We start from the raw sequence: 16,195 nt of genomic DNA, 5'->3' as shown, positions 1-16,195 counted from the left end.
GAGTGTGAAGGATACCTTGTGACTATCTATGAGCGAACATTCCTACTTCTTTGTGGTGTATTTGGCCCGTCAAATTCTGCTAAGGTCCTGCTAGCACTATCTTATCGTAATATTGTTGTTATTTGTTTTGTTATTTTTGTGACATAGCCTATTTGTAAACCATATTGCACGTTGCAGTAATTACCAGTTCTACATTTTCATTCCTTTATCCTGCGTTTGATCGATCCTCTTTCTGTTTTCTTTGTTGTGCATTCCTTCTTTACTTCCTTGTCACTCCCCTCACGTCCTCCTTATCAACATTTTAATTCATTTTCTTTTTTTTTCTTTTTCTTCTTTTGCTTACAGATGGTGTTCACAGCATTTCTGCGCACTGTGTCCTACGTGTCCTCATCATTACCGAGGACATGTTGGGCAGCAGCGTCACCGTCCGCTTGCAGAACATGTCCCAGGAGCACTTCCTCTCACCGCAGCTGGGTCACTTCCTGGAGGGTGTGTCGGCGGTTCTCTCGGTGCCCGTTGAAGATGTTTTCATCTTCAACATCCAGCCGGACATGGATGCGGCGCCGGGAGGGATCCTGAACGTGAGCTTCTCCGCGGCGCTACCTGGTGGACACTTCTTTCCTTCCGAGGCGTTGGAGGAGCAACTGTACCTGAACAGGCCGCGGCTGACCTCGCTCACACAGATGGAGGTTCGTAACCTTGCAAGATACTCCAAACCCGGTTGCTTCTTATGTATGTTCACTTTTGTTCCCATGGAAACGTACACCCTAATGGAACGTATGACTGAGACGAGCATAAAAGATGTTTAACCTTGACGGAACAAAGGTGCTATTTGAATGCAACCGATTTACGTTAGAATGCATAGGCTACTACAGTGTGTGTGTACTATTGTGTGTCTAAAACAATACATTGCATATAACAATATTATATACTGAGAGACGTGCATTTATCAGAAAATAATGAAGAAAACATGGGATGAGGAATCACTCTAATGCTTTTTTTTCTTTTCTTTTTTTTTCTGGAGAGCTCAGTATTGTTCATTCGGTAATTTTACCATTCACTCTAATGCTATTGTGCATCAACCTATTCATTGTTTTTCTTCTTTTAGGTGAATATTCAAAATAGAGTGCCAGCTTTTAACAATCTTGTTATTCTGTCATATTACATTATTGCCCCTGCATTTGATAATTATTTTGATGATTGATAACCAGTTTTGAACAGAAGTCAAGGAAAAATTTTGGCAAGCTTTCGCTTGTGGAGTTTGACACCTGCAATGGAATTGGCTCTATACTGCCCATGGGCATATTTGCATATCTGAAGATGCCTTGACATGCTCTGATCAATTTCTTTCTTTCTGTGTTTGACACTTTCTGGCCCCTCAGGTCCTTCCATTCGACGACAACGTATGTCTACGTGAGCCGTGTCAGAACTACATGAAGTGCATCTCCGTGCTGCGTTTCAATAGCTCTGCCCCCTTCATCTCCTCACCATCCATCTTATTTCGGCCCATTCACCCCATTGCCGGGCTGCGCTGCCGCTGCCCCGTGGGCTTCACCGGTGATTATTGCGAGACGGAGATCAATCTTTGCTACTCTAACCCGTGCCTGAACGGAGGCGTGTGCGCCCGCAAAGAGGGAGGGTACACGTGCATCTGCCGTGAGGACTACACTGGTGAGTTGTCATGCATCCTATTTGTACAAATAGAATTAAAGAGGAAGTCAAACTTACATGGCATTCTGATTAATATTACATTTGTGGAATATTAGTTATGCAGCAAAATCCAGCCCTTTTTATCCATCTCAGGGGGCGGCCATTTTTTCCCTTGCTGTCAACTAAAGACGACATCACAGTTGCTCAGGCGCAGGCAATGACCAATCACAGCTCACCTGTTTTCTGAAGCTGAGTTGTGATTGGTTGTATCCTGAGGCCTGAGCAACTGTGATGTAATTTCATTCGACAGTAAGTGGCAAAATGGCCGCCTCTTGATATAGATTAAAAAAATGCTGTATTTTGCTGCTTGACTAATATTCCACTAATGCAATATTAACCAGAATTTCGTATTTAAACAGGTGGGGCTGCATAGAATATATTATTGTCAGGGATTTTTTTGGGGGGGGTTGACTTCTGCTTTAAGCACTTTGTTATGCTGCAGCTTCTTAAACGGCAACTCAATATGGAAACTATTCAATAAACTGTTTTAAACTGATTAATTGCCAGGTTAAGAGCATAGACTGGGTGGGTTGGTAGAAGAAGTAGAAGTTCTGGAGTTCAGGAAAAATTCACAAATTGGAGCATGCTGTATAATTATTATGGTTTTTCATTTTCATGTAATTACTCTGGAGCTGGCCCAGATCTAAGACTGATAAAAAGTGTGTTAGGCCACTCATGAATTTCAAATCCGGATCACCTCCAAATAAATGAAATGGTGGCCTCGGATAAAATATGTTTTGTTTATTGTTGGAACGAGTTTATGTGAGCTGAAGCCAACTGTCTCTTTTGTTGGCGTCCCACATTGACATTGTTTTTGATCTGTGGTGTTTTCCCTCTTTTGTCGTGTTGAGTCTGACAACATGAAACAAGCACCATTGCGTCGTGGAAGAATTTCTCCTTTGCAGTCATCTACCTGTTACTTTGTTATTTACACACACAAAAATGCACAGCATGACTTCTTTATCCTTCTGCTTTGCTTTACTCTATAAGCTGCTGTTTCCTTTTTAGTTTTTGACTTCCTTTTGTGTTTGAATTGAAATGGTGCCGTGCAGCGCCACATCAGAGAGGAAAAGTAGTTTCAAACTCCCACCGAGACATTCAGAAAGAGTCAGGACAAAGAGTGAATAGAATGAAAACTGAGCACAATTGGTTGGAATGACATGATATCAGTAAGGCAGCCAAGAGAAGCTATGTGGGTGACTGATAAAATAAATTCATCCCACCAAATGATAAAGAAAATTTAGACCAAAAGGACACACCTATTAGTGGTTTATACCTTACAAGGATAATCAGGGGAAGGGTTAGGGGAAAAAAGAGAAAACATTTATGTTTTTGTCTGGACATGTGGTTGGAACTCTCCATTATTAGCTGAAGAAGTTTGAAAATGCTCCAAAGTTGGATATTTTCCATCAGAATTCAAGGAAGTAAAATTGAGGGTTATTTATACTTATATACATTATGTACACTATATCTTGTGTGCCACATACCATACAACAATAGATATGAACATTATACTGCGAAAGAATATTGTTTTTTTGTGCTCTTATTTTGTAACTCCAACTGTATTTGATGTTCTTTAATACACAACACAAACCATAAACATTGAACTATATTATGCTCTATTATACTTTTTGTTTTAACCAGGAACCTGCAATTATGCAAATATCCAATGTACTTCTTTTAATTCACTTGGATTGCTATATATTCTTTTGAATTCTGACGGAATCCTTTTACTTTGCACTTTTTCATTTAGTTTCAATTATTTTGTCACCTGCCACATCATACAAGGCACGTACTTGGCCCATGCAATTTGTACATTCTGTTCTTTTTGGATCCCAAAGAAGTTCTACACATGGATAAAACCTTTCACCCTTATTCTACATAAGACCCTACATAAAAAAATACAATAAAAAAAAAATGATTAGAACCTGATCTGAGGAAATCTGGCTGGCATATCTGAATCTGAGCAACATGGCTACCAAATGCAACAAATGGATAAAGATGGGGAAAAAAGTGTCGGACATGTCACTGACCAACCCAACTAGGAAACATTCATGTTTGCGATTTGCTCAAGATAATTTTTGCTTTCAAAACTAGGGTGGCCCAAGACTGTGGATGGTGCCCGTATAGAGTTGTAAAATAAAGTGATAGATGGGACAGATGAGGGAACACACGAGATCAAAGATATGAAGAACTGTGGAGAGGAGAAGGATATATTTATGGGGGAAGCACTGTAGGCGAAAATGGGTTGCAAATGTTTTCAAGTAAGTGAAAGAAATCCAAAGGAGTCTGGGGGTGTTGGTGTGTGTGTGGGCGTAAAGAGTTGGGTGGCGGCGTGAATAATCAGGAACTAATTGATTTCCCCCCAATCCAATGTGCTTAGTTTTGCGTTTATTATTACCACACAGCATATCTTTCTTCTTCTTAGCAAACAACTTAATGGCAAAAATTAATGGCCTTTTTATAAAGTACAAACACCATCCTCAGCAAATTAAATTCACTCACTGTAAATGCATTGCACAATATACTCGGTGGAGCGTGTGGCCAGCACATCTACTTCAAAATCATGGTTCGAATATCCCATCACACCCTTCTCTGTGGTGTTGGCATGCCTGCTTGGGTTGTCAACGACTACTGCGGTTTATTTCCACGTTCCAAAATCAGGATTGGGTTAATTGAGGATTCTAAATTGTGTAAATGTGAGTGTAACTGTTTGTTTTTCTATGCCATACAATTGATGTGCAGTCCTCTGCATCTTGCTCAAAGTCTGCTGAGATTCCCTTTAGCTCAAATCCTAATGAGGACATGCCGGTATTGAAATTGTATATATATTTATATTCGTTATCCTTAAAAATTATTGAATGTCCCTAAAGTAGATCAGACATTCCAACGGTATACTCTACTAACAAAAATTGAGACACCTCTTGAGAAACAAAACTTTATGGTCCTGGCTCAGATGTACTGGTACATTTGTGTGATTCTGCTGAACTCATCTGAATATTTAGCCAAACTGTAGTGTGAATGTGGATCCCAAACATTTAATAACTTTAATGCCATGAAAAAGATAAGAAAGGATGAAGGATGATTATCTAATTTGACGCTTAAGATGGTGATGTATAACACGGTAAATGCACCTTTAAGGGAGTGCTTTGAGCTGCAAAGAGGAGACGAGACACAAACAGGGATGCAGACTAAATTACTTTGTGAGGAGAGCGAGAGAAGACGCAAATAGAATTGAAATCTCATGGTGGTTGTGCAGCAGGCTCTATTTCATACACAGAATAGCTGAGACAACGCTAAAGAGAGACGGCAAGGAAATACAGTACAGACGCTCCCCAACTTACGAACGAGTTACGTTCCGAGCGATCGTTCGTAAGGTGAATTTGTTCGTAAGTTGCTTCAGTGCTATATTTTGTATTATAATTTATGTTTAAAGAGAATACGTACAGTACTGTACTACGTATGTTAGAGAGAGAGAGCGAGAGACACACACAGTATGTACATGTACGTAATAAGATAAATAAAATGAAGTGTAACTTACTTTTGGAAGATGTACTCGATGCTTAAGGATTTGATGGAGGAGGAGGAGGAGGAAGAGGAGGATTTTATATCATGAGAGGTTCTTCGTCGTCGCTGGAATGGGCTTCAAAAGTTACTTCCTCCTCCGTAACTTCAATGTAGAAAGAAGTTGAGGGTCGAGGAGAAGAAGATGAGGGTTGATGAGTATCTTCCTTGGAGGATTTACTAGAAACTGGCCGAAAGAAGCGATCTAACGACGATTGCACAGTTTTCTTCTTTTTTCATCATAAATGATGCGGTAGCACTGTATGGCATCATTCAATTGATTTGCAACCTTTGTGCAACGTTCAATATTTGGGTCTTGCTGCTCGAAGAGTGCGATGGCTTTATCTATGAGCGACAGGCGTTTCTTCTTCTTCCTCCTCCTCGACACGTTGCTGAGCCTCCAATGCTGGGTGAGCTCTCACAGCGCCAAGCGTCGGTATTAGCGGCGGAAAGAAACAGTACTCGGAAAAAGGTGCGCAATACAAAATCTAACTTACAGCATCTCTTTCCGAACATTTTTTGACATGCGCGCATGCGCGCAGACATGTTCATATGTACCGTTGTTCGTAACTCGAATGTTTGTAAGTAGGGGAGCGTCTGTATAGGAAAAAATTAGATTAGTTTTGGCTGATGTGCGTGTTAAAGTGAGAAATTTAATCCATCTGACAGAGGAGAGAGAATAAATGTATTTTCTCAATTGTTTGGTGTGTTATGAAGCTAGTCGATTGTTGCATAGTGGAAATAAAGAGCAGCATACATCTAGTGCAGTATGTTTTGGTGAAATTGAAGCATGTAGTACAATCCCACAATTTAGAACTGGATGGAAGAGTGCTTTGTTTGGAACAAAGCAAGGTGGTAGCTGATGAAGGGAGGACATTTGAAACGATCTTTCAAAAGGCAAACTACTGCATACAAAGACCTGAGGGATGGGAAGTACAAGCACAAGACGCTTTGAATGTCTCAGTACACTCATCAGCACACATCATCATTATTGCCCTACTGTTCTCAAGAGGAGGTGGTACAAATTTAGTGGGACCAGTCAGGCACATTCATGAGTAGCAGGTGTATGTTTAAGGTTGCTTCAACAATGTTATAGCACGGTGGTCGGTGCTGGATTTCACTTTATTTTCTTTTCTTTGGTCCTTCCTAGCTATGGCTGGGTTCTGAAGTGTTCAGTTTAGGTGAACGGTATGGAATTTTTTAATAGGTTTTAGGTGAACTAATGAATACACAGCCACACGCACTCACACACGCACATACACATACTCACCCACATACAAAATAATTAAAAATAAAATTTAATTTAAAAAAATAAAAAAGAGAGAGCAATGATGATGTCATGTCAAATCGGTAAAATTACCGAATGAACAATACTGAGCTCTCCAGAAAAGAAAAAGAAAAAAACAAACAAACAATGTTATAGCACTGTCAATGATGCACATGATTTAACAAAGCGTCAGAACCTCAGCACAGCACTGCAATTGTCCAAATCTGAGCTGGATGTTTCTGGTGGTTAAAATAATAATAATGGAAAAAAAAAACAAAGCACAAACAGTGAGTAGAGTTACAGCTATTTACATTTATGTAATGATTAGAGACAAATTAGCGGAAATAGACATCAAGGGGATAAATGTCTGTCTAAAAAGAAGTCAACCAGCTTAAAATATTAAAACAGCAAAACCATGAGGTTACGGTTAAATATTTGAGAGCAGGAGAATGGTGAGAATTTCCTACCCAGTACTTAATCTGTTGTTCCACTTAATATTAAATTGTGATATATTGTTTACTGTAAGCACTGTGTATAGTTAACTGTTTGCTACTAAATCATCTGCAAGTGGTAGTTAAAAGACTTATTGTAATTGTAAGTTTCAAACCCAAACAATGCAGCAAGTGGACACATTGCGGATACACCCACAGTTCATTGGGAGTACTAAAAAAGGATCAATCAAAGTATGAGATGAAATAAAAAAGATAAATATTTCAAAAGAGATAAAACGATTCCTTTTCCTTTTGAACAGCTGTTGTCAAGTCACAAAACCCGGCAATTGGAAACTGCCTTTCACCATACAGTCGAGAATTAAACGATGACAGCAAATATTGTTTATTTATGCGAAAAAGTCACAGATTAAGCAAATTGGGAGATTTGGGGTTCATTATGCATTTCTTGAGGGGCTACAAGAGAGAGAGAATGAGAAAGAGAGGGTAGATTTAAACAGGGAGTGAGACCTACAGAGGGAAGACAAGAGGAAGGAAAGAGGGATGCTGCATGGAGTGTACTGGCCTCCAGGGATGTACCATGTGGTCGGGTGAAAGAGGAGGGAGCGACCAGGCGGTGGGAGGCGAGGCGGAGCAAACTAAGATGCCGAGGGGTGCTTGAAGAACATAGTGGCTTTGATGAATAAAACATCTGCATGAATGAAGGGATGGTCTGAATACATTAAGCCAAGAATGGAGGAAGAAGGGATGAGGAACTAAAGATGAGGCAAGATGGATAAAGATCTAGAGGGAACACAGGTGAGGAAAGGAAGGATGAAGCAACAGACTGGAGGGAGGCAAAGTGGAACAAAAACAAAACTGAAACAATTAAATGATGATTCAGGTCGAAGTATAATATTTCCCAACTTGAAAGATGTCCTCAAAATTGTATTCACAATCCACGATATAAACTGATACTTCAACACTTGATTTACAGTACTACAGCAAAACTAAAATAATACATTACTTAGCCTACTTATAACCGCTTTTGACTTATAAGCTTTCATTATCATCCTGTAATACACTTTTTTTCAGATGGCGTGCATTCTTCCGCTATGCTAACCTTTGGCTTCTATTTAAATCCTTTCTTCTTGAAAGGTCTGACTGTACTGTCCTCGGCTAGATCTCAGTCAATGTTCTTAATGTGAAGTCCAAGGGCTCTATATTTGGAAGTATCACTCAAAAAACGGTTGGGTCAAAAGTAACCCAAATCGGGTAAAAAATAACCCAAATCGGGTAAAAAATGGACAGACCCAACTTTTTGAGTTATTAAACAAATTAAGTTAATAATTCACAAACAACCTATTTTTTGGCTTGTTTTGTTGGTTATTTGTTCACTCAACTTGTTGGGTAAATTGAATAACCCAATTGAATTTGGTCAAAAATGAACCGACTCAACTTTTTGAGTTATTTAATCAAAAATTTTGGGTCAAATTAAACAATAGCAACCCGATCTGTTGAGTTGTTTTTTCAGTTATTCATTTGTCCCAACTTTTTGGGTAAATTGAATAATCCAATTGAATTTTTTGAATTATTTAACCCAAAAAGTTGGGTAAAATTAAGTTAATAACCCACAAATTAACCCAATTTGTGGGTTATTCATTTGAGCCAACTTTTTGGGTTAAAGTTAAATTGGCATGAATATACAGTCCATGTCACTAAGCGCTTGTAAATGTGGTTAATCATTACATTTGCCGTGTTAAATTGAATAATTTTGTGGCCAAATGTTGAATAGAATACAATTCAAATCTATGGATGCAAAAAGATGTATGTGTAATTATTCCAATTTGGGGGAACAAGTGCTTTGGGATCATCAATATTGTATCATTGACATGTGAATGTTTTTTTGACTAAAGTACTTGGCGGCTCTCCGTTGTCACGATCTGAGAATGAAAGTGTTGTTCTTTACTTCTTCTAATTGGGGCGTCTGTATGTTTTCTTTTTTTTGTTCATTCTACAATTTCTTCCCAGCCTCTGCCTTTCCACCTATTCCCAACTGTGTGTGCAAAATGAACCAGACTCTGTATTTGACATATGCATGTGTGTGTATTTGCAGGTGTGTTATGTCTTGCCACACGCATTATTCATGAGTATTAATGTCTATTCGTTTATTTTAAAATTAATGAGTCTGTGAAGAAAAGTGGTCCAAGAGACAAAAGCAAGACAAGCAATTTGCTGCTTTAGCAAAAGTGTGTCCTTGTTGAAGTGGTTGCCTTCTGCGGACGCACATTTATGTTTTTGTTGTGGAGAACGTGACAGCAGTACTGGAAGACGGGCTAAGATGACAATCATTCAGTTTTTGTCTCAAGACCTTTGCGGTGTGTGTTCACCTTTTCTTCCTTCCTCATGGGGGTTTGGTAGTGTGTGAGAACACATTCACCAGACAAGATGGTCATCCTTGTGGGAGCGATGATGAGGGTAGGACGATGATGAAGACTTGGGAAAGAAATCAAAAGTGATCATGAAAGCAAAGTGGTGGTGGGAGAAACCACATGCATAACTCAAAGACCACTTGTCATCAGCACCAACCATATACTTGATATCTACTTAAAACAAAAACAATGTTAAAACAATGATGTAATTGCAATGCCTGAAAACACTCGCAAATGCTCCAAACAGATTCCTCTGCAGACATTCTCTATGCAGGTTAGAACCACTTGGAGGGAAGAATGTGATTATTTTGGTGTTTGTGTTCACTTGTGTACGTGTGTGTGTGTGTGTGTGTGTGTGTTGGGGTCCTTACTTGCCCTCTAAACATGTGTAGCTGTTGTTTGTTTGTCTCAATGTCTTTTGTGTCTGATGATATTTTCATCCAAACTATCATGAGGAAAGGCGAAGGTTTCTATTGACTTCCAAATGTGTATGTGTGGGGGGCTTCTTGCCAGTGGGCACCTGCTAAAAGCAGCACAAACAAAGTGCCAACAGAGACAGTAACATGATCAAACCTGACAGCCTCCAGGGCAAGGGCAATGATTCTTTGTGCTTGTGTGTGTGTTGGTGTGTTTGTGTGTGTGTGCAAATAAGAGAAATACTAATACTAATAACACCATCAGATATACATTGCTTATGTATGTAATGAGAATGCCTTTCTCCTTGCCATCTTGCGTAGTGTGTACGTTTGAAAGGCCGTCGTCAGGTTCTAAAGAGCGTCCTTAAGGAGCAATAATCTATCTGGAGGCCTGTTTGCTCTTTTTTTTGCCAAGGGGGAAGTGTGAGTGTGAGCAGCTGCTGTGTCAGAATATATTTGTGTCCAAAAGTGCTCTAGGAAAGGTGGAAACTGAACATCGATGTGCTTCATTCTGTGTGTGGTGATAGAGGACTTGCGTGGGTGTTTCTTTTCATGGGTGTCTGGAGACATACTGGCAGATAAAACTCTATTTTGATTTGTTGCCTCCACCATGGAGACTGTTTTCATCAGTCTGTTTGTCTGTGTGCAACTTCCAAGCGCATTGCCATTAAACTATAGCAACACTGAGGGTGTCATAAACACTCATCTAAATTCAACTAATTTGAATTAAATAGTCATGTCTTACCAAGTTTGTGATCCGTACTGAACATTCATAAATTTAATAGTTAGACTAGGTTACACCTAACTGGGAAGCCAAAACTTTCCAAAATGCAACACTCGAATGAGACACCCTGTTGGAATTTTTACTTGCAAAATTGGGTACAATGCTGTACAATGGGTGGTGGTTGATGCTACATTACGTATGGTACATACGGTACATAAAAATAAGGGCGACATTTCTTTTTCTTTCAACATATCGACTTGAATGTAATCCAACATTGTCAGTCATTTGTAAGATGAGGTAGTTTTTTCTCAAACGGAGGCACTCGATCTTTATCAAATCTAATCAGATATGGTAATTTGTTGTGCTATTAAAAAACCGTCTCACCCAATTGCTCCTTTTTGGAGGTCATATTGCCCATTACATTTGCCATGTTTTTCCATAATATCCCGTGTTCGCTACATTTGATCTACTATAAAGGTCAGTCCTCTACAAAAGAAGCTCTTACACCTCCTTACGGAATCGGCATCCTGCTGCTGTGCTCCATAATGAAGAAGACATTTGCATAACATGGAGAGTGTAATTGGCTGCCTGATTGGGAAGAAAAACCACCAGTCTATGAGTATGCTGCATAATGGCGGTACAATCAGTGCTGTTCATTGCACTACTTTTAGATCCTCAAAGCTTGCAGGTAAAACTTTCTGAAGGTTATAGTACAACTTATTACAAAAATAGGTGTAAAGCTGTACTGTATTTCAATTAGCGTATATAATATTCACTGCAGAGGTGGGCGCGTCAATGAATTTTGAGCGTCCGTCATTCGGCAATCGTCAACAGTCTGGACACTCTTCGGTCATCATTAATCCATCAATACGGACTCAACAAAATAAAGAGTGACAAATACATCATCATCACAAGAGACATAGCGACTGTACAACTGACAACATCATTATCGTCAGGGACATAGCGACTGCATAGCAACTACAAAAAAGAGCGACAAATACAACATCATTGCATAGCAAATACAAATATCAGCAGAAGGGACATAATAACTGCATAGTAACTGACACCATCGTTATTGTCAGGGACATATCAACAGCAAAAAAAGAGTGACAAATACGTCATCATCATAAGGGACATATCGACTGCATAGCAACTACAAATATCATTAGAAGTGACATAACAACTGCATAGCCACTGACAACATCCACACAATAATCCCATGACCCAACCCAAAGCACAGTCATATCAATGTTCTTTATAGGGAAAAATTGCTGAGCGTATGTCCTCAGTTAAGAGAAAGCTACAAGCTAATTGCTAGCAAGCTTGACAAACATATTAACTCACCGTGTCAAGATGACTTTCTGTTTGGAATTTGCATATTCTCCCTTTACTTTCCTGGGGTTTTCTGTGGGTCCTCCAGTGTCACCCCACATTCCAAAAACAGGTTTCTCAAAATTGTCCTTAAATGTGACTCAAGACTCAAGTGAAAGCAATTTTTCTGATGGATAGACATTTACGTTCACTGTACTGTATCTTTGTATCTTGTTTTTGTTGCAAAGGTGCAATGCTACAATGGTGTCATTTCACATAAAAAGCGATGCCTATGTGTATTTCCTCCCAGGTGACCAATGTGAGTTCGACCGGCGACATGGCGGCTGCGTGCCGGGCGTGTGTCGTAATGGCGGAACGTGTCGGGAACTCTCGGGAGGCGGCTTCCGCTGCGAGTGTCCTGCCGGCGGGTACGAACGACCGTACTGCACCATCACCTCCCGCTCCTTCCCCCCGAAGACCTTCGCCATGTTCCGGGGCCTCAGACAGCGCTTTCACCTCTCCATCTCCTTAACGTAAGTAGATAAGAAAGGCTTCTTTCTGTTGCTATCATGTTTCCTTGGGGTCTCATCTTTCAAAATCCAATTTTTCTCATCCAGACATCTATAATTGCACCTCTTTGATTCTCATCTCTCACTGTTTCAGTCTTTTTATTTGATATCCATCTCGTAGATCGATGCCACTAGCTTTCCCTTTCACTTGTCTCCATCACATACTCTGGTGGGAAGTGTGATTTCTCCTCTCTCGACTTTCATCTGTTCATCTACAGGTCTCATTAACATCTTTTTTTCATCTTTGAGATCCCCTTCTCAGTCTTTCTTTCAGTTTCAGGTGATCTTATTCTTTCTTTGTGGGGCATCGCAGTAACTTACTTTACCCTCATGACGTTTATGGTTTTCATTTACGACATCGATCATAATGTGGAGTGTACGAGGGCAGCATGGCTCAGTGGTAGAGTGGTTGTTTCGCAACCCTCGGGTTGTAGGTTTGATTACCCAGGCCATTGTGACCATCTTGAAGTATCCTTGAGCAAGACTCTCAAATGGATATTATGATTGGACAAATAATACACCATTATACGTTCAACAATTCTACTATTCCTTTCTTTTGCGTCTTGAGTTGTCAACAACATTTATAACGGTGTCCTTAAAGAGGGGCCTATTTTTTTTCTCTGTAGGTGTCCATAAATAGTCACACATGGGAGTTTTCTTCAATCTTAAATCTTGTCCCTTATTTATAGGGAAAATATTGATGAGCTCGACAGTCAAATACGTTGTAAAACTTAAATATGACATCTTAAGGTGGCTGATTTGAGTGTCTCCACTCTCCACTGACATCGTTACCCTAATCTCCATCTTTTATTCATCACCCTTTTTGCTTCTTGCAAGAATGTTTGGCCTGATTTTGCCGAACACAGCATTGCAGAACTCTTTCTCAAGTCCCCCACCCCTACCCCAACAATTTTGTATTCCCTTCTTCATCAGTCACCCTCAGAGGTACACAATTTGTCATTGCCACGGGGCCTAAAGACAGATAGTGGGTAAATATGCTGTGTTCCCTGGGGCTGCAGTATGCACTATATTTGTTTGTGTGTACAGCCCAGCTGGAGAAGGCGAGTGTGCGCTGCAAAGATGAACAAACATTATTCGAGAGAGTCTAAGGGCGAGTACATCAATATGTTTCGCCATCAGGATAGACAAATATGAACTAAAACATGTTTTCATGCTAAATTTGTACAACATATTTACGTAATGTCCAATGACATCATGCACTAGTAATAGACATATTGGGCACACAGTATGTTTTCTACAATCTTTCCTATCTGTCTGAGCTTTAGCTGGCTACTGCACAACTGCTGGTTGGTTAGCAGAAACTTGATAGCTCTGCATAATGCTGGCAAGCATGGTGCAGTACTGCTGCACTGACTGCGGAGAAATGCAAACAATAGATAAATAAAGCAATATTTGTACAATTTTAAGTCATTCTCATTGTCTTCCTTATTCACTCATTTACAAGAATTTCAGATAATTCATCGATTATGTGAGTGAGAGTGTGAGAGATAATTTGTTGAATGCAAAATTAATTATAAAAAAAAAAGGAAAAAAAGGTCACAATAATTGTGGTAGTAAAGTAAAGGACAATTCCCAAACAACTGTTCAACCTTCCTTGTCTGTATGGCCGAACAATAATACTGAAATAAGTACACAGTAAATTCTGTAGAGTAAATTTTACTCTATTTAGAGTAGGACCAAATAGACTTCATTTTAGAGTAAAATTTACACTTGTAAAAGAGTAAAATAAAGCATTGGGAAACATTTTTAAAGTCACTCAAGGGTTGAGGAACAAATTGAGCTATTCCACTCCTACTGTTTGCTTATTTCCATGAGGAAACCAAAAACATTTTTGGTCTCTTGGAGTTAGGAAGATTCCAGCTGACACGAGCGATATACTAACACATAGCAAGAGCTGCCTGGCTCAGGGAGTAGATAGACTGTCTCCCAACCTGAAGTTGTTAGTTTGTTCCTCAACCTTTGAGTGACTTTTTGTTTTTACTCTCCTCCAAGTGTAAATTTTACTCTCTTGACTCCGTTTGGAGTAACATTTACTCTACAGAATTTACCCTGTGTAGATTTTAAATAAACCCCAAAAACTCACATTTGAAATTATTTTACACATATCAAAAACGCAGGAAACTTTCACTATAATTACAGCTTAGTTGGTTTTATAAAGGGAAAATGTAGTTTGTTAAATTTTCTTTCTTTCTTCAAAAAACACTCTTGTTTTTATTTTATTTTATCAATGAAAATGCTTCGTCAGTTTTAGTTATAGTTATTTCATAGTTCTTGTTTTTTTTATTAACTATAATACCATTGGTGGGAACGTTAAGTTCAGGTTTAAAACTAAACTTTTTTCTTTTTTTTTTACTCACAAGTATTTTAAAGCATTTTTAAATACATTTTTCTTGCACGACATTCTTTTAGTAATCTATGTTTTATTTCTGCACTTTGTTTCTAAATGCCTTTAATTCTTTTTTTTTTTTTTTGTATTGTACTTTTACCCATGTAATGCACATTGGGTTACTTTGTGTGTGAAATGCGCTGTATTGACACAAATGCAAAAAAAATTACCCTAAAGCAACATTCGGAGTTAGCAAAAAATGACTCTGGATTCATTAAGTTTTCAAAAGAGAGCATAAAATACCCCCCCCAAAAAATCACTGCAATTCACAACTTTTTTTTGTTGTTTTCAACTGTTTTTGTAATCTCAGCAAAGCTGGGAAAAAACTAATACAGTACAATAAAAGTAACAACTTAAAATCACAGGCTATAAAAAAATTAACAACAAAAGAAGCAACAACAGATCACAGCAAAAACAGGAGGCAAAAACTAAGCAAGCGCAAGAAGCAAAAAGAAAAAAGCATGGACTCTTGTTAATATGAAAGAAAGGTCAAGCTTACAACACAGACACGACTAGATGCAGGAGTAGACAATCACCATGACGAGGAGACACAAGGACAGTAAGTCAAGCTTCTGAAACAACATGAAAGACAGGACTAAAAACTGACAACTTAATATAAACGACGAGACGTGACATATAAATAAAGCTTCCTTGCAAGCCCTGCCTTGCCTTCTGTCCGAGACGGATGCCCCTTCCTAACATTTGATGACCCTCCATAAATGATTGTTGACTGGAGGGCGGATGCTGTGGATGCGCCCCTCAGGTGGATTCCCAGTTGCCCTCCCCACCCACCCCCTCTTTTGCACACCACAGGGTGTATTCCTCTTCTCCAGCCCACTCACGACCCAAGTGAGGATAAGCGGCATATAGAAGACGGATATACTGTATAAACTTGTTCAGCTACATTAGTGGTGGCAGTAGCTCAATCGTAAGCGCTTCCAAATTGACGGGGGGTGGGGCTCACGGTTTGATTGATAAATTGCAGCTAGTTGTTGGAGAGATGCTTGGGCAAGTCTATTACTCTGACATCCCTTCTTGCATGCCTACAAATAGTGTTCGGTGTGCAACAAAATGATATAGCAGTGTAAACACAAAGTAAATTGAATTTCTCCTTGAAAGATCATAATAAAAAATAATATCAGAATAACAAGGCAAAATAGATCTGTTTTGAATTCTTGCAATGAGAAAGGAGACAGTCAAGGAGAGCAGCAAACATTTTAAAAAAGGCTGCGATTTTAGAGAGTTATACACATTGAATATAGGCTGTTTTTGTGTTGTTGGCCAGAATACTTTCATATCGTCACACTCTTAAAATAATTGCCTGGTCACGTTTTCAAGCTTTATGACTGTCATCTTCCTGGAACATC

General features: G+C 39.2%; 1 protein-coding gene across 2 annotated transcripts in view; it reads left to right on the top strand.

Moving 5' to 3' along the window:
• celsr3 (cadherin, EGF LAG seven-pass G-type receptor 3) overlaps nucleotides 1-16,195 on the top strand; it is a 76,756-nt gene that overhangs the window by 18,109 nt on the left and 42,452 nt on the right. For both annotated transcript variants that reach the window (XM_077544089.1, XM_077544096.1), the window contains exons 2-4: nucleotides 346-689; nucleotides 1,383-1,671; nucleotides 12,163-12,385. In XM_077544089.1, coding sequence (XP_077400215.1) covers nucleotides 346-689; nucleotides 1,383-1,671; nucleotides 12,163-12,385 — 856 coding nt within the window. The remainder of the gene's footprint in view (nucleotides 1-345; nucleotides 690-1,382; nucleotides 1,672-12,162; nucleotides 12,386-16,195) is intronic.

The sequence above is a fragment of the Vanacampus margaritifer genome, chromosome 1, assembly GCF_051991255.1.
Source record: "Vanacampus margaritifer isolate UIUO_Vmar chromosome 1, RoL_Vmar_1.0, whole genome shotgun sequence".
In the NCBI taxonomy this organism is placed as follows: Eukaryota; Metazoa; Chordata; class Actinopteri; order Syngnathiformes; family Syngnathidae; genus Vanacampus; species Vanacampus margaritifer.
Note: the sequence above shows the minus strand (reverse complement) of the source record. Positions and strands in the feature narration are given on the sequence as shown.